Below are 19328 nucleotides of genomic sequence, written 5' to 3' on the forward strand. Positions count from 1 at the left end.
ATCCTAGGATTCACTGGGTATTATAGGAGATTCGTCAAGGACTATGCAAAAATCACCAAACCTCTAAATATTCTGGCTGCTGGTTACCTTTCACCCCGGAAGAAGCCCAAAAGCTCCAGGGTCTTTTCCAACTTGTACCTAAAATGACCCTTTGATGGAAAATGGACATCAGAATGCGAAAATGCATTCAAAGCACTTATAGAAAAGTTGACAACTGCTCCAGTCCTCGGCTTTGCCAACCCCAGGAAACCATATGTCCTGCATACTGATGCCAGCCTGCCTGGAGTCAGTGCTGCTCTCTGTCAAGAGCAAAACGGTGAGATGAGAGTCGTCACTTATGCAAGTAGAGGACTATCCAACTGTGAGCAGCATTACCCTACACACAAACTTGAGTTTTTAGCACTCAAGTGGGCTGTTACAGATAAATTCTTTGACTACCTCTACAGGGCTGAGTTCACCATCATGACTTACAAATATCCATTTACCTACATCTTGACGTCTGCCAAGCTTGATGCTGCGGGACACCGGTGGCTCGCTGCCCTGTCTAACTTTAATTTCAACATACAGTACAGAGCTGGCAAGAGAAATGCTGATGCCGATGGGTTATCTAGACGTCCACATGATGCGGTGGAACCTGATCTAAGAGCTCAAGATGAAGATGACAGGGTGAAACAGTTCATTTCAAGGTTTGTGAATGAAAGGAGTGACCCCATCTTCCCCAAAGATGCTGTCAAAGCTGTTTGCCAAAGACATGAGCTAGACAAAGCTCCAGACACTGAAGAGGGTAGCCACTCACCTGTCATATTAGAGGGTCTCACCATTTATGTGAGTGCTATCCCAGCAGAGTTCTCTCAAGCTGACTTACTGCATGGATCTAGCGCCCTACCTAGGATGCCACAGCAAGATTAGGCTGCGGAACAATGAAATGATCCCCTGATCAGCAGAGTCATAGACATTGTTAACACAGGAAGATGTCTCACTTACCATGTTCACCAACAGGAGGACCGAGAAGTTCAACTCATGCTTAGAATGTGGATCAACTTGTAGTAAACAATGTTGTTCTGTACAGGAAGTGCATGAACAGAGGTGAGCCCTTCTACCAGCTAGTTCTTCTGTTGAAGTACAGAGAAATGGCACTTGAAGGTCTCCACGACTCAGTCGGTCACATGGGAACAGACAGAACATTGGATCTCGTTTGTATGCATTTCTATTGGCCAAGAATATTCGCGGATGTTGAAAAGAAAGTATGAAACTGTGAAAGATGTATCCGTCATAAGGCCACAATTGATAAAACTGCCCATCTTGTGAACATCCTGACAACTCAACCACTCGAGTTAGTCTGCATGGACTACTTGTCCTTGGAACCTGATGGACGTGGACTGAAGAACATCTTGGTCATAACTGACCATTTCACCAAGTATGCCATTGCTGTTCCTACCGCTGATCAGACAGCAAAAACAGTAGCCAAGATCCTCTGGAACAGTTTCTTTGTCCACTACGGCATGCCTGAATGACTTCACAGCGATCAGGGTTGCCACTTTGAGTCCACTCTCATCAAAGACCTTTGCCAACTGTTGGGGATAAAGAAGACAAGGACAACCCCTTACCACCCCCGAGGCAATCCTGTCGAGAGGTTCAACCAAACACTTCTGGAGATGCTGGGAACTCTCCAGGAAGAGAACAAAATCAAGTGGCACGATTTTGTGCTGCCCTTGGTTCACTCATACAACTGCATCAAAAATGACACAACTGGATTCTCTCCTTACCAGTTAATTTTTGGGAGACAGCCAAGCCTCCCCATTGACATGGCATTTTGACTCAGTCCAGAAGAACTGAAGAAAGTCACGCTCACTCACACAGACTATGTGGAAAAAACTGAGAGATAGTCTGCAAGAAAACTACAAGCTTGCCATTGAACACAGTGAAAAGACTGCTTAGCGCAACAAGCAGCAATATGACCTCAAAGTCAGAGAGTCTATCCTTGAAGAAGGAGACCGTGTCCTCGTCAAGAATGTCTCAATACAGGGTAAACACAAGATAGCAGACAGATGGCGCAGTACTGTGTAAAAAGTTGCAAGGCAGATTGACGATTCCCCAGTCTACAACGGGAATCACATAAATCTCAGACTTTTATTGTTCTTATGAGCAAAAAAAAATAATATATGTTTTATATATTTTAACCAAAAATTATGCATTTTTAATTTAATTAACACATTTCATATGAAGAGGGAAGTATTTTTGCTCATAAGAACAATAAAAGTCTGAGATTTATGTGATATGTTTTAAGTGTTACCTTACATGAATGTGAGAAATGGTCAGAGTGGACATGAGAAAATGATTGTAATTTAACAAAAACAGCTAAAAATATACAAATTGTATATTTATTATTTAATTGTATTTTGCTTCATGCTAACCAGTACACTTGAATCAGTGGCTTCAGACACTGAAAACATTACTGACAGTTTTATTATGCCTCCTTGTCCCCTTTGAATGTTGTGGACTCAAACTTAACACTTTCTATGAAATGACCCAAATGCTAGCTAGATAGCGAGACGGTTTAACCTACTATGAAATGGCAAGGAAAGTATGAGCTGCTTTTGGTTACAGTCGATTTGAGTTTTGATGGCATCCTAGGAGGTTAAAAACATACACAGCTAGCTAGCTATGTCTTACCTTTGTCATTATGAGGTACATCCCCCTGCTGTGAGTGTAGCACCGTGATTCTGTAACCCAACCAGCTACAAAGAACTGGTAAGCATCCAGACTTTTGTATGCTTTTAGGTCAGCACCTGTGTATGAGGACACTCCGTTGGTAACATTGTGATACAGATCGTGTGGATTAAACTCGGGCAGACTGGACGATTTTGCTAGATCCGTGAACACATCGGTGGGAAGAAGGCACGGATCAGTAACTAACCCTGCTATCGCTAGCTTCTCCACATATCACTCTTTGTGCCGTCCTACAAGGTGACTCACTTCACAGGACAACTCCACCACATTACTCTGACTATTGGTAGCCATCACTTAAATTTAAACTATAATAGCTACTCATCCGTCGCAATATTTTGTTTGTTTTTGTTGTTCGCTTTTGAATTTCCCGGTCTATCACTTCCTGCCGTCCGTCATGGCGTTCATATTTCCCGCGAGTGGGACGTGACGTCATGGGCAAAGGATCAATAGGAAGTGGAGTATTATTGCCCATAGATTACTCAGGAGAATATCACATTTCCAACAACTATTGTACACGAAATTCCTCGAGCACAAGTCAACCCAACTAGGGAGGATGACCAAGATGCAATGAGCACTGAAAAGCCAAATCTGAATCCAGAGGCTGATGCATTCCAACCCATGGGAGACCTGAAGGGAATATTCTGAGGAAAAGGAAGGAGACCTACCTGTGGAAAGAAATTTACCGGTTGAAGGAGACATACCTGTTGATGATGATCTGGAAGTCAAAGATGAAATAGTCCAAGATGAATCTGAAAGAGAAAATACAGTTGAAGCAAGTGAAGGAAATGTGGAAAAGGAAAAAGATGATGACAAAAAAGAAGTGATGATGGAAGAAGAATTTGGGATGGAGAAACAAGGTGAAATTGGGCCTAAAACTGTTGAAGACAATCCTGTTCAGGAAGAAACAGAAGTTTCGGAGATCAGAAGGTCAGCAAGATAAAGAGCCGAGCCTAACAGACTAACATTCTGAACAGTCTTGACCAAGTTTTTACACAAGCACTTGATTTTACTCCTACCCCTGGCATTAGTCAACTTACACATTACATTACAGTCATTTAACCGACACTTTTATCCAAAGCGACTTACAATAAGTGCATTTATCATAGGAAATCAGAACTACTAGTCATCAGAGGTCATAAGTGCATCTAAACAAGCATCTAAGAGCAAAACCAGTGCTAAAGTAAAAGCACAAGAAAGAGATTTTTTTTTTAAATGAGTGAATACACCTGTATAAAATATACCTGTATAAAAGTTACATATGCAGGGACACATTCAGTTTCAGGAGGGGAGGATGTAACCCCCATGATTTGCACAAGACAGTGAGTCAATAACTCCATGGCATTAACTCCAATGTAGTTCCCCGGTCTTACCAGTAGTGTGCATACTCACTAGAGATCGCTTTTTTTTCTTTTTTTTCTTTTCTTTTTTTTTATTAATGCAGGTGACCAGAGCAGAGATATCACCATGGTGAAATCTTTATTAGGCTTATACTTGCATGTCTTTTTTTTTTAATGTGACAGTCTACCCACCAGCAGCACTGGACCGCATTTATATACTTATATATTGATGTATTCTATTTCTATTTAAAATGCATCTCCAAAAAAAAACAAACAAAAACCGTCTACTCTGGTAAACAAACTGAAAGAAAAGGCTCTGAGACATACTGTGTATTTATGAAGTGGTATCAGATGGTATAGGCTGATCTTGTTAAAAACAATAGTATTCGATGTGTTGTATTGGCTAAAAATCCCAAATCAGAGCATGTCTAGTAAAATCCCACCTTTCCCCCTAGAAGCAAGTCCTTAGATATCATCAATGTCTTCATCATTATCGCCAATGTCATCAAACTGGATCTCATCACCATCTCCAGGACCGAAGGTGTCTATCTCATTGATTTTGGCGTGCTCAAGCAGCTCCCTGTAGGCTTTCAAACTGCGAGCCTCATCTACGTTATACTTGAGGATGACATCAACTTTGTTGTCCTGGTAATCTCTCAACCCAACCAGGATGATGGCTGTTGTGTTGATCAACACCTTTTTCTGAGTTTTCCCCAAGCCGCGTGACTCCATCAAAACACATAGCCTCTAGATGTCAATTCCCCAGCATTTTAATCGCCTGAGCATATTCTTGCCCATCCTCTTTGAACACCAACTCTCTCTTCTCAGACTCATTTTCATTCTTTCTACTTCGCCGATTCTTTCCTCCTTTACCTTTATTTTTGGGCATATTCTTGAGTCTGTGGACTTGCTGTTCACAGTAGACAGAAACAAGTTGCTGTTATACGATATAGTGTTTACAGTGGTCAACGAAATCAGATCCACAGAAGTAAGAGCAATCCCCGCTGGTTCTCTGGCGGTTTTATTATTTATTTATTCTTCATTTTGGGGTTTTTTAGCCACTGACATTGCACATCGGTGCTTTAAGTTTGGGGGGTATATTGTCCAACTAAGTTACACAGTCCACTAAGAGACTGTTGTTGCTTCCACTGATGGTTAAAGTGTACCTAATCCCCTAGGTCTGAGCCTAACTCCACCCACTGCATTATTTTGAAAAGTGCTAAAAAGCGGGCAAGGGGCTGAGATGGGGAGGGGGTTGGTGCATGGATATGTGATTTATGTCTGTTTTTCTTTCCCTTTATATCTGTCCAAGTCAGAGAGTGCTGCTGGCGTTGTGTGTGGCTGCCACTTTTCCCTCTCGTAGCCCCCCATCCACCCCTGTATGTCTGTCTGTGTTATGTTCATCTGTCGTCTTGTTTCACTCTATTTATTGTAAAGCGACTTTGAGTACTAGAAAAGCGCTGTATAAGATTGATTTATTATTATTATTATTATTATTATTGTTATTATTATTATATGTGAGGCAGGAGCATGGGCAGGAGTAGCTGGGGAGATCTATGAGAATGGCAAGGTGTGAGTTGCCAACTCGCCGCCACACACTGATGTGCCCAGTCCTCGACACTGGCATGGCATTGGACATGACCCCACGAAGATGCCCTGACACGGATGCGCCGCAGACGGCAAGAGTGCCCCATGAAACTGGCCGTGGCTTTCTGGCGGCAGAGAGAGATGGGCGACGGGGCAACTGCTCCCAAGCCCAGCCCGACCGACCCAGTTGCCCGGTGGTGCTTCTACAGCCGCCTAAAGCACAAGTCTGAACCATTGCGATAAAATTGAAAACGATGAAATAATGTAATTATAACTAACTGTAAGTTGAGATAAATTCAAAACGTTGGTGGAAAATGTGATGAAGGTACAAGGTTAGTGAGTAAACTCCTGTGAATGATGATTCTCGATCAGCATATATTTGAAAATAAGTGCGGTTTCACACTCACAGTCAATGGCGGGGCTGGGGGAGGCGGATCCCCCCCCCCCCCCAAAACAAACATTGTTTGTTTTGTTTTTTTATTTCATTACGTAGATGGTGACAAGCATGGGCGCAAGTCCATGAATACTTGGATGGCATCCAGCGCTTTACTTGTGCCCCTGTCCATAGGGTTAGTGGTTGTGTCAGGAAGGGCATCCAACGTAAAATTTTGCCAAATCAATATGCGGATTGACAAGACCATACTGCATCAGTTGACGTACCATACCAGATCGGCTGAGGCGCAGGCTAAAATTGGAAAAGGGGATTTAGCATTGATGCCAAACTTGCATCATTTTTACAAAGCAAGTAAATTACAGCGCAGTGGTTAGTGTGGTCGCCTCACAGCAAGAAGGTCCTGGGTTCGAGCCCCCGGGTAGTCCAACCTTGGGGGTCATCCAAAGTCATCCTCTGTGTGGAGTTTGCATGTTCACCCCATGTCTGCGTGGGTTTCCTCCAGGTGCTACGGTTTCCTCCCACAGTCCAAAGACATGTAGGTCAGTTGAATCAGCCATACTAAATTGTCCCTAGGTCTGTGTGTGTGTGTGTGTGTGTGTGTGTGTGTGTGTGTGTGTGTGTGTGTGTGTGTGTGTGTGTTGGCCCTGTGATGGCCTGGCTGCTTGCCCAGGGTGTCTCCTTGCCTGCCGCCCAATGACTGCTGGGATAGGCTCCAGCATCCCCGCGACCCTGATTGGGATAAGCAGCTTGGATAATGGATGGGTTACCTTTCATAATTTCTTGTACGTCTACAATTCCTGTATATGTATGTGGTGAATCAGGGACAGGAGGGGTGTAGCTACACCTCCGTGGCTGCACCACAGCAAAAAAACACACTAACATTAACGTACAGCAAAATTCAAAAAGTAATATAGAGGTCACCAATTATCAGCATTACAGATTCTATTTTTAAAGTCCATTGGTGTCCAGAGAAATTAATATTTGGGAAAATAAAATTACAAGGCAAAATGAAATGAAATGATCACAGAAAGTTGAATCAGTTCATCTGGACATAACGTTTATTGACAAAAACATTTTATCACTCATCTTAAGTGACCTCTTCAATCTCAACTGACTGCAGGTATCCCCACCCTTATAAACAATACAGCGGCATAACCACCCAAACCAACGATCAGTTTCATATGCAGTTGCTGTGACTTTTCAATGGCAATTTCTACTATTCACAGAGGATTTGGGAATGGTTGCAATCATAGCATTGTAAGGTGGTGACAGGTTCAGGGTTGGTTGTTCCTCTTAGTACATCTTACATCTGTCGTCATCTTACAATGCTGTGATTGCAACTATTCCCAATTCCTCTGTGAATAGTAGACATTGCTATTGAAAAGTCATGCCAATTTGTAGCTGGGGAAGGGGAGAAGTCCTAGGCCTTGGGTTACCCTAACTGGGCGTTTGTCAAAGCCAGGAAGATGCCCAAACAGTGCACCAGCCAATCAAAGAGAGGAGAAGGACAACAGCTGTCTTATAGTAAACCAGTGGTGATTCCGCATGTGGCAGGAGTGTCAGAAAAGCTGAGACACGTATTTTCCAAACACCACATCTCAGTTGCTTTCAAACCCCAGAACATGCTGCACCAGAAGTTGGTCCACCTCAAGGATCAGGTACTCTGGCACAAACAGAGCAATATAGTGTACGCTGTTAAGTACCAAGAGGATTGCCATGACTTGCACATTGGGGATACTAACGCTGGCCAAGAGGATGGCACAACACAGGAGAGCTAACACGTCAGGCCAGGACTCCACAGTCTACACCATCTACAGACCAGTGGCCACTCTTTCAAGGATGAGGATGTGCACATCCTTGATAGGGAGGAATGCTGGTCGGGAGATGACACCACAGGAATGCTGAACGGGAGTCTAAAGAGGCCATCTATGTGACAAGGGAACGACCATCCCTGAATTGGGGGGGGGGGGCTAAGAGTACATCTGTCACCATTTTACAGTGCTGTGATTGCAGCTATTCCCCAACCCTCCGTGAATAGTACTCATGACCATCGAAATGGTCACACCATATTTGCATATGAGACTGGTCGTTGTTTTCGGTCATTATGCCACTGTATTGTTTATAAGGGTGGGATACCTGCAGTCAGTTGAGACTGAAGAGGTCACTGAGATGAGTGATTAAACGTTTCTCTCAGTAAACGTTGCATCCAGATGAACTGATTCAACTTTCTTTTATTTCCTTACCTCGATTATTGAGCATGCATAAAGATGAAATGAAATTATGTTGAAGTTTGGTTCTTACACCATCATTTCAATTGCCAGATACAGCTAAAGGAATTTATTTAAAATGATTTGGATTTTATTTTTAGATTAAAAGGTAATGTAAACTTGTATTTTACCATACATGCGGCAACAAATTGAACAAATTTCATGAAGGACAATTATCTATCTTTAACATTGTTTAATCCCTTTAACCCTGTCCAGTTATTAGTTTAATCCCCCCACCCGAATTTAAAATCTGTGAATTCTAACAGAGATAGCTATGCATCCTCATACACTATTCTGTGTACTGCACCATTGAGAGTGGGATAGTGACTTGGTGGTATAAGCATTTATGAGATTAATTGTAAAAAAATTGGTGAGAGTGATACGTGCACAGGAGAAGGTGCTTTTAAAGATGGACATCACACTTGAGACAGATTGGGATCAGTGCAAGATCTCATCATTCATACCATGTTGGTCAGTTACCAGAGAGCTGTGGACATTATTTACACCCTGAGTGGATAAATGTACTTCTCGCAGGCCAGTTTGTCTTCTCCACTTGAAAGGTTTAGGGTTGATTGTGTTCATTTTGCCTACCATTGAGTTTATATGGTTCTTATTGAGCTGTGTGCTTTCAGACAGAGAAGTTGTGAATGTGGCAGTGGATGTCTTTGTAATTTTCCATCTCGCCCTTGATGCATTCTTTTCTAACAAAGAGGGCAATGATAAATATTATCAAGATGACCGTACATTCTGCTTCACTAGCTGTAACATAACTGCATGGGATACCATAATGGTAATAGAGGGGACAATTGATGGCACCAGGTTGGTACAGTGAATGATGAGTAAGGAGAAAGGACAAGCTGGATGGATAGATAGAGATGGATAGATGGAAGGATGGATGCCAAAAGGGCCCGAGGGAGGCTTTGATATAAGGAAAAGGTTCATTTTGTGAGAAGGGCAGTACAGAGGCTTCATTAGATTGAATTGATTAAAATTCAAAATGTGAAATGTAAGTTCATCTCAGGACAAAAAAAGCCCTATAATGATTAATAAATGCATACATGGCATGTCTAAGCAAAACGCTGGAGTGCACTGAAGAAGAACATGGAATGTAATTGATTTCACTGCGCCTCCTAATCAATACTCATTTCTTCTTGCTCTCATCCTCCATTCAACAGCCTTACAACCCGACCATTCCTGATGTAACTTAGTCTTATCCTCTTATCCAGCGAGGATTTAGTAGATTTCTGAAGGCTTTTAGCTTGCTCTCAGTAATTTACCATCATTGTGCCATGGGGCATAATAAAAGGCTTGCTTTGGCCACTTAATTGATCCTGGTTGTTTTGACCATGTAATCCCGTTGCGCTCAGGTGTATGACTGCGATGACTAAAGACATGTTATTTGGCACAACTTGGTATGAGCAGGTCTTTTATGGTTTATGTTGTACTGCACAGTCCCACCAGGTTTTATCTGAATCGCTCTCTTGTTTTTCATCACAAAGGCTCGAGTTGCCTTGGCTTTGTTGGAAGCATTGAGGGTAATTTGTGCAAAGTCGGCTGTGTATTTACAGTGAGCAGGAGGTAGGGGTACAAAGTAAGTAATTTAAGTTTATTTATGTAGCACCTTTCACAGACACAAGTCACATAGTGCTTCACAGTCGAATAAAACCAGGATAAACAACAGATAAAACACACCAGAGGAGATGGGGATAAACACAAGTTAAAACATAAAATACCACATGCTACCTAAATGCCTGTCTGAACTGATGGGCTTTCAACAGCTTCTTAAAAGAGTCCACAGACCTCAGACTTATTGAGAGACTAGTCCAGAACTTAGGTGCTGGTGACTGGAAAGCAGGATCTCTCCGGGTCTTAAAATGTGTCCCAGGGACACTTGGAAGACCCTGGTGAGAGGACCCAAGAGCTCGGCTCCTGGTGTGGGGGTGCAGAAGGTCCATGAGGTAATGGGGAGCCTGGCTATGTAGGGCTGTATAGTGAGCACCAAGATTTTAAAATGAGTTGTAAGATTAACAGAAAGCCAGTGCAGAGAGGTTAAAATAGGTGTAATGTGTGACCATCTGCTGGACCATGTTAAAAGCATAGCAGCAGCATTTTGGATGGTTTGTAAGTGGTCTGAGGCAGATTTATTAAGGCAGCTAAGAAGAGAATTACAGTAGTCTAAACACGGTGAGATAAAAGCGTGTGCTAGCATCTCCATTTCAGCCCTTGACAAAAGGACACTGGAGGAGGAGGAATATGGGGGGATTTGAAAAGGAGAAAACATTTCCTCTTTTTGACCATTATGTCTTGCGGCTGTTTTACAACGCTGTCTGTACTGCAGAGCATCCTGCCTTTTGGCCTGATTTGTGTGTTTGGTAACATGCGCTGCAACCAAGCCCAAGATTGGTTGCATCTTGCTCGTGCGCTGCGCATGAGCAAGATGTTGGTGGGGCCAGTGGGTGTGACCAGATGTCAGCTGCTCAGTTGTGTAAAGACCTCATTCTGAGTAAGGCTGAGTGCATCCTCAGTGACCCTTCTCACCCTCTACACAACAGGTTCCAACTAAGCTATCAGGGCAAAGGAAGGATTCTGGAAAGGAAAACAAGAACAGCCAGTTTTAGCAACTCTTTTGTTCCTGCAGTAATTACACTGTAAATAAAACAGACAGTACAAAAACACAGGATTTGATGGTGTTTTGCCCAGGGCTATGTGCAATGGTAACCCTTATGGAATACTTGTATGGTGCAATATTTTTATTAGTTGATTATAATTGGTATGTAGAGTTTGTTTCTCAGGGATTATGTAGCCCACAGTATTTATTTGTCCTTATATTAGTGTCTGGCAGCGTATGCTAGAGCAAGGGTGCTTAGAAATGCTGTGTGTGTCTGCATATTTGTTTGTGTGTTAAGGGGATGGAAGAGCGGACTGCATACTTTATTTTTTCCTTTATATCTGATTATGACTGTTTTGTGTACTTCTGCACCTTGACCACCTGAATATCTCTATCTGGGATAATAAAGTTTACCTTGACTGTGAGAATCAGCCCCTGCCTCAAAAAAAGAATATTGTTCACCATGACTTAGGCATTCTCAGTTCCCTTGGTTTGAATATAAAAGAGGAGTGTTTTGTGATTACTGCAAGTGATGTGGGACTGTGATCAAGGTTATATTTTGGAAAGTCGAAAAAATAAAATGTGACTTGTGTGTTTCAAATAGCTGGTTTAAGTTAAAAAAAAATCTTCCTGTTTTCAGGGCAGGGCGAAACTAACCTAATGTCAAAAGAAAACAGGCTCGAGTAGATTAATTATTTTATTAAAGCCTGATCAATTCAATTCAATTTTATTGTCATTAAAAACAATGTGCAGGCACATGTTAAAAATGAAATGAGGGCTGTGGCTTCACCAAACAGTGCAAGACAGACACAGACAAACACAGCAAACACAGTATAAGATATACACACATGAAGACCAAAGCTGAAAATAAGTAAAAAAAAAATAAAAAAAAGCTGGAGTACAAAATATTTAAAAATATCTACAGACATTCAGTGGGTAGCCAGGTTCAGGTGGGCAACAGCTTGTGGAAAGAAGCTGTTTTTGAGCCTGGTAGTGCGGGCTCTGAGGCCCCTGTAGCGCCTCCCAGAGCACAGGGGGGAGAACAGTCCATGGTTGGGGTGGGTGGGATCTCTGCTGATGCTCAGACCCCTTCGAAGGCAGCGTTTGTGATAAATGTCTTTTATGCCTGGGAGCTGGGTACCGGTGATATGCTGGGCCACCTTGACGATCCGCTGCAGAGCTTTCTGATCTACTGAGGTGCAGTTGCCGTACCACACTGAGATGCAGATGGTCAGGATGCTCTCTGTGGTGCAGTGGTAGAAGTTGGTGGGAATTTTGGGGGGTAGACGCGTGCTCCTCAGCCTCCTCAGGAAATGCAGGCGTTGTTGGGCCTTTTTCACAAGGGCCTGGGTGTTTAATGTCCACGAAAGGTCCTCGCTGATGTGGACTCCAAGGAATTTAAAGCTGGGAACACGCTCCACTTCCACCCCGTTGATGTGTATGGGGGAGTGGCTGCAGCTTCTAGACCTCCTGAAGTCCACAATCAGCTCCTTCCTCTTCTGCACATTAAGGACAAGATTGTTGGTAGTACACCATGATATGAGGTGCTCAATCTCGTCTCTGTAGGCCATCTCGTCATTGTTGGTGATACGGCCAATGACTGTGGTGTCATCTGCAAACTTAACTATAACATTTGAGGGGTGAGTTGACAGGCAGTTGTGGGTGAAGAGGGAGAAAAGGAGGGGGCTCAGAACACAGCCTTGAGGGGCACCTGTGCTGAGGGTCAGGGTGGAGGAGGAGTGGTCACCTAACCTAACAGACTGAGGTCTGTTGGTCAGGAAGTCCAGGATCCAGTTACAGAGGGAGGGGTTGAGGCCAAGGGAGAGGAGTTTGGTGGTTAGTTTGGCGGGGATGATAGTGTTGAAGGCAGAGCTGTAATCTATAAACAGCATCTGGATGTATGTGTTGTTAAGTTCAAGGTGGGTCAGAGCAATGGGCAGGGCAGTGGCAATGGCATCCTCAGTAGACCTTTTGGGTTGGTAGGCGAACTGATGTGGGTCGAATGTGGGGGGGATAATGTTTTTGATGTGAGCCAGAACCAGTCTTTCAAAGCACTTCATGGCAATGGGGGTGAGTGCTATGGGTCGGTAGTCATTCAGACATGTGGATGTTGGTTTCTTGGAGACAGGAATGATAGAGGTGGTCTTAAAGCATGCCGGGACTTTAGATTGGGACAGTGAGAGGTTAAATACAGGTGTGAAGACCTCAGCCAGCTGGTCTTCACATTCCCGGTAGACCCAACCCGGTATGCCGTCTGGTCCGGCAGCCTTCCGTGTGTTCACTCTGCGCAGTGATTCTCTGACCTCTGCGACTGATAAGAGTCGAGATCGTGTTCTTTGAGCTGCAGACATGACTACATACCTTCTGTCTGAGAAACTCGTCAATACTGGACAGAATTTTAGCACTTGCCGAAATAACTTAACCACTTTCTATGAGGAGAAAATACATCGTTGTGCTGCCCCCTTAGCAATGCTCTACTGAAGATGTTGAGGTAGTTTGAAGTAGGGAGGCACCGATATCACTCTTTCACAGCTGATAACCATTCCAAGTATGAATCTTGTAAGTATTCTTCAATACCAATTCCGAGTACACATCTTTAAGTATCATTTGATACCAATCCCAAGTGTGACTCTTTAAGTAAAGTATGGTCCAACACAAAGTACTAATCCTATCCATTACTCTTCTTGAACTGTGCAGACTTATACCATTAGTTTGCCCCCCCCCCGCCCAGTTTTTGAGACACACACCCTTTTCCCATCTCGATCTCCATCTCACAAATTTACATACTGAGTAGAGAATACCTGAAACTGCACATTACCCTGTAAAGCAGAGTCATAAAAAGTGGTGCCAACTGTTTTTTATCAAACTGAATCCTCTTGACTGGTCAATCAATAAAATGTTATACAATGCTTTCAGGGTCATTTACTTGTCAAAATATTTCTTTCTTTCTCCGTCTCTATGTATCTATCTATCCATCTTTGCAACTGTGTTTCTATTGTCACATTTTTCTCACTTGTTGGGGTTGCGACCTACCATTCAATTCAGTTTGGGGAGGCTTGAATGCTTTACATATGGCTATTTTTAATTATTTATGATTTTATGTTTATTTTTTATTCTTGTTTGATAGATTTTACATACATTTCTCTCCTTCCTTCTTTCTTGTATGCTATAGCGGTCCATGCTAAGAGTATTGTTGCCATTCTTCACCTGCTGGTGGCGTTGTCGCAACACTTCAGAGCACCAATCAGATTGCCGGATCACGTCTCCATTCAAGTAGTTGTCGTCCAGGTGGGTATGTCGATGTTTTGGAAGGCCACTCTGGAAGTGATTTTGTGTAAATACGTTAATGTATGTGATGTACTTATGTATGCACATGTTTATTGTTTTGAGTATTTTATGGGGGTTTGTGAGATTGTTGTTTTTGCAACACCTTGCTTCATCCTTATCATTTTTTCTATGTAAATATATTCTTTGCTTATAGATATGATATCTCCTTAATATTTAGCAGGATGAGATAACAACACATTTGTATACTGTATCTGTTTTCTTGCTTTTAGAAAAGAGAGGGCATCCTTCAGTCCAGACAAATTCAAGAGGAAATCACAGGCAACACAGAGTAAGTCTGCTCAGCTAGTTCAGCTATCCTGTTGCCACAATACATGCATGATGTTTTCAATGCAGAATGACACTGTCACTTGCAGCAAGGATAGATATTAAGAAAAAAAAAGTAGAATAGTCGGTGAAAAGTAGAAGAATAATGTTGGTCATAAACCTTGGCTAAACTGTCCAATTTAATTGCCACAAGTTGTTCACCATGCATCTGATGCTGTTCAGTTGAAGTGCACTTCTTTTGGGAATTATTTTCCTTTTTTGAGGGAAAAAGGTTTTTACAGAGACAAACATTTGGCAAAAGTAATAGCTGATAAATTGATTTTCTCAAGATGAAATTTACGCTTTTGTTTTTCTTTGCTATTGCCTGCTCTTCAAAGCGGCATATGTGAATGTCGAAAATACTTGAACTGCGGCGGAACCTATTTGTAGATTTGTTTTACCCATAACCAGTTATGAAACAGGAATGTAAAAGAATGAATGGGTGCTTTTTCAGGTGACTTAAATAAGATGGCAGGTGACTTGAATATCTGGGCCCATTCAACTCTGAAAAAAGGCTGTGAAGTCCTTAGCCGGCTTTTTGGTTTCAATCAGTGGCATCAGGTGTTATGTTCTGCCACTAGTTTCAGCTTTATTGATTTGGGATGGCACAGTGACCCAGTGGTTAGCACTGTTGCCTCACAGCAAGAAGGTCCTGGGTTTAATCCCCAGGCTGTCCCAAGTCCAGACACAAGGGCAATGTCTGGTCGCAGTGTGGTGTCCGCAATATGGTTGGGGAACTTCAGCTGCCATTTGAAGTCCACCAACAGCTGCCAGTCCTTGGCTGAGGTCAGGATGCCTGCAAATGTTCTTTTAGCGGGTTTTGGCTGCTCCCCAGTCCTGACAAAGGCAATGCGCTGCTTGGAGGGTCGGGACCGCTTTGCCCATTCAACTCCTGCGCTGATGGCTTCAGCGATGGTCTTCAGGACCTGATTGTGCCTTGATCGGTGCCATCCCTCTCTAAGTGCCTTGTTGCGGCATCTTAGAATATGCCCCAGGGTTCCTCGCTTGGAGCACAGAAGGCACATTGGTGACTCTGCTTTTCCCCATATGTGCAGATTTGATGGGCTTGGAAGCACATCATATACTACCTGGATGAGAAATTGGATGCAGTATGGCTCGGTTTTCCAAAGTTCAGCCCAGGTCACTTTCCTCTTGACCGTGTTCACCTATCTTGTCCAAGCTCCCAGTTGCTTCATTCCCACTGACTTATAGGTTCTCATCTCCTCCACTGCTGCTCTCACCTCGACCTGAATTAGGCGGCGCCTTTCCTTCCCTCTGATGGTGTTCGTTTGGGGAGCTGGAAAGGATCCTAGCCAGCTTGGCCTTGTGTGACTGCTCCCACCAGTCTCTTGTGACGCAGCCTTGCTTCTGCTACCTGAACAGCTTCCTCTGTCCTCCACTTCCTGCCCATCCTCACTTGGATCCCTGCTTTAGCTACCCTTGGATCACTTGAGGCCCTGTACTGGACCACTTCTCTGGCTCTTGTTACCTTGAATTCCTCCTCCAAGGATTTGAAGGACAGTTGCAGTTTGTTGTGGTGACCATAGAATGTGATGCTGCTCAGGCTCTTTGGGCAGCCCCAGTCATCTCCTGAGGTGGTTGCTGACCCTCTTCTCTAGGGTCTTGACTTGAAATAAGAACTGGATAGACAAGGAGAGGCCACATGATTCTGGGAAGAATGCTGTGCTGATACACTCAGGCTTTGAACTTCCCAGGGTAGGCCAGATTTGTCCATGGATTTCAGCCAGCCATCCAACTTGGTGCAGGTCAGCTGGATGGATGTCATGTCCCTCTGAGAGCTGTCAAAAACCTTGCCTAAGCTTGACTGGCTTCTCTGTGATGGTTGGGATGGCTATGCCTGTGTTGTTGAACTGGAACTTGTCCTCCACTTTCCCTTTTCTCAGCACCATAGATCTTGATTTGTCTGGATTGAGATGCATCCAGGCCCACTCCACCAGCTTTTTGAGCCCCTGCAGAATCCACCGCCACCTGGGACTGATTCTTTTGTGACTGTGAGATCATCCATGAATGCCCTGAAGGGTGGTTGCCATTGAATAGAATTCATTCTGGGCCCTCTGCCCTCTGGTTCATCAGATTTAGTGAGTATGTTCATGGCAAGGGAGAACAGTGTCACAGAAGTAGTGCACCCTGTGATGATGCCGATCTCCACCTTATGCCAGCTTGATGAAATTGCTCCTGAAGAAACCCTCATCCTGAAGTTGCTGTAGTAATCAGCGATGAGGTCTCTGATTCTGCTGGGGACGTGATGTTTGGTCAGTGTGAGCTGCACCAGCTTGTGTGGAATGGAACCATATGCATTTGCCAGGTCGAGCCACAACACTGAAAGGTTGCCTTTGTTCACTCTAGCCTCCCTAATGGAACTGTGTCATCACACTGGTGTGCTCTAGACAGCATGGCATTCCTGAAATGCTACCCTTTTGGACTGATGTGTCGATGTAGGTGTTCTTGGCCAGGTAGGTGCCCAGTTTATTGGAAATGGCACTGAAGAAAATCTTCACCTCGACACACAGCAGGCAGATGATGTAGAACTGGTCTGTCTGGGTGGAGTTTTCCTCCTGCGGGATCCATACCCCTTCAGCCCTCTCTCCACTGCTCTGGGATCTTCCCCCTTCTCCAGGTGACTTGTAGGAACTTCCACAGATGCAGCAGGAGTTTGGGACAATTCTTGTACACTTTGTATGAGGTGCTGCTTGGTTCTGGAGCAGTCTCTGACTTCCTTTAGCTGCAGCTCTGACATGTCGAACTGCACAGCCGGTTCAGGAGGGTCTATTAGGATGTTGTTCTGTCCCAGCTCCTGCTCTCTTTCAGGGTAGCTGTATATCTGCTTCAGATGTTGGTCTATATCTTTCTGCGAGCAGGCCAGTTTCTCACTGTGCTTTTGACCCAGCAACTCCTTGGTGAACTTGAAGAGGTTGGTGATAAAGGCAGCACGTTTTTGGGCCCTTTCCCGACACCGCTTCCAATGCCACTCTACCCGGTGGAGGACCTTGATCTTCTTTCCTAAGATATACATCAGCTGGGCCAAGCCAATGCGTCCCTCTTCTCCTGCCTCCTTGTACTGGGACTTCAGCGCTTTCATCTCCTGCCTGATGTTGTGAATTCTGACCGCTCTTTGGTTCTTTGAGTAAAGTGTTTTGGAGCCTTTCTCCTCCTCTTCTCTGAACTGTTCAGTTGCAATGCTAACAATGATTGTTGTCATGGCTTGTAGCTTCCTATTGGCCTCTCCCTTCGCTGTTGGCTCCAGAATTTAGTTGACATCTTCATCAAACTGCTTCCACAGTAAAGTCATGTTAGCTGTTGGCCATTTGATCTGCCTCCTGTTAGGCTTGATGTTAGAAGTATCAGTTTGCAATAATTGGAGGTTCCGGGCTCTGTGGGGAACTCCAGGTCTGACACCTCCTGCATCTCACTAGGTTGGACACCTGTGCATTTTGCTGCTCCTGCTCCCACCAGACACTTGATCCTTGCTTGGTGGCTCTTCAAGCATAAGATGGCAGATGACTTAAATATCTGGACCCATTCCAACTTTTAGAAAAGGCTTTGAAGGTTTTACAGCTTTTTGGTTTTAATCAATGGCTTCAGGTGCTGTGTTCTGCCACTAGTTTCAGCTTTATTGACCAGTTCGATGTATTTTGGAGTTGGAGAGACTTGTATAAAAGATAGTCTACACCCTAACAAAAAATACACAAATTTGCGTATAGAAAATTTTGTTTCTTTTACAAACAATACCTGCCCATGCTGACTATCCAGCACAACCCCTCCTCAACAGTGTTCAGATGATTTTCAAGTGTACAAGATAATGACTATTTGTAGTAGGAGAAAATCCACTCTGCAAAAGGGGTAGCAGCAGCTGTTGTCACATACAGGTTAATCACAATTTCTCGCTTTCCTTTGTCAATTCTGCCTAAGAAACTGCGGTCGGCTCTTCTTAATGTGAGATCACTTGTAAATAAGTCTTTTTTTATGTAATGAATTTATTCTTTCAAACGATCTAGATCTCTTCATGATCTCAGAATCTTGGCTTACACCAAATGATTATGTAAGGACCATTGAAATCTAAAAAAAATCTTTGGTACTTCATTTACCAGCATGCTTTGTGTTTTAAACATTTCCTGTGTGGGTGTGGTTTCCAAACATGTGGACCAATGGGATGTATTTGTTATTTGAATTTTTGTTATCGGCCAATGATATGATGTGGAGTGTTCTGCCCGCGAAATCGCGGAAATCGCAACGGTCGATCTCCTCGCGAAAAGGAGGGAGCTGGGGGACGGAGCCGGACTCCAAGGAGAGAAGTCACATTTTTTTATCTCTCTCTCTGCGGCCCCGTTTGAGTGCTCGTTTCGCGGAGACTTTGTACACAGCCGTGTACTGGCCGCATTTGAGGACCCGAGGGTTGCGATTGGCCCACGGTCGGGTGCTTGCTGGTGGGGTTTGTTTCGGGTCGGATTGCTTCGTTTCCCACCGGAGGACCATTGTCTTTGCCGGGGTTTTCGGAACGTTGTGACCTGTGGCCATCTTGCCGACGAAGGCCCTGCCGGGGAGCCGACAGCAAGCACAGCGCCGACCATCGGAGGCCCTGCCGGAGAGCCGACGGCAAGCACAGCGCCGACCATTGAAGGCCCTGCCGGGGAGCCAACGGCAAGCACTGCGCAGACCATCGGAGGCCCTGCCGGGGAGCCGACAGCAAGCACAGCGCCGACCATCCTCTGAGCTACACACAGCCTCCTGGTCGT

At 44.1% G+C, this 19328-nt stretch overlaps 1 protein-coding gene and 1 pseudogene across 1 annotated transcript in view; one reads left to right on the forward strand and one right to left on the reverse strand.

Annotated features, from left to right (window-relative positions):
- parvaa (parvin, alpha a) overlaps positions 1–19328 on the forward strand; it is a 90802-nt gene that overhangs the window by 18965 nt on the left and 52509 nt on the right. Inside the window, exons 6-7 of the mRNA XM_056281402.1 lie at positions 14096–14211; positions 14481–14539. Coding sequence (XP_056137377.1) covers positions 14096–14211; positions 14481–14539 — 175 coding nt within the window. The remainder of the gene's footprint in view (positions 1–14095; positions 14212–14480; positions 14540–19328) is intronic.
- LOC130113778 (eukaryotic translation initiation factor 1A, X-chromosomal-like) lies at positions 4479–4961 on the reverse strand (annotated as a pseudogene).

The sequence above is a fragment of the Lampris incognitus genome, chromosome 6 (genome assembly GCF_029633865.1).
Source record: "Lampris incognitus isolate fLamInc1 chromosome 6, fLamInc1.hap2, whole genome shotgun sequence".
Taxonomy (NCBI): Eukaryota; Metazoa; Chordata; class Actinopteri; order Lampriformes; family Lampridae; genus Lampris; species Lampris incognitus.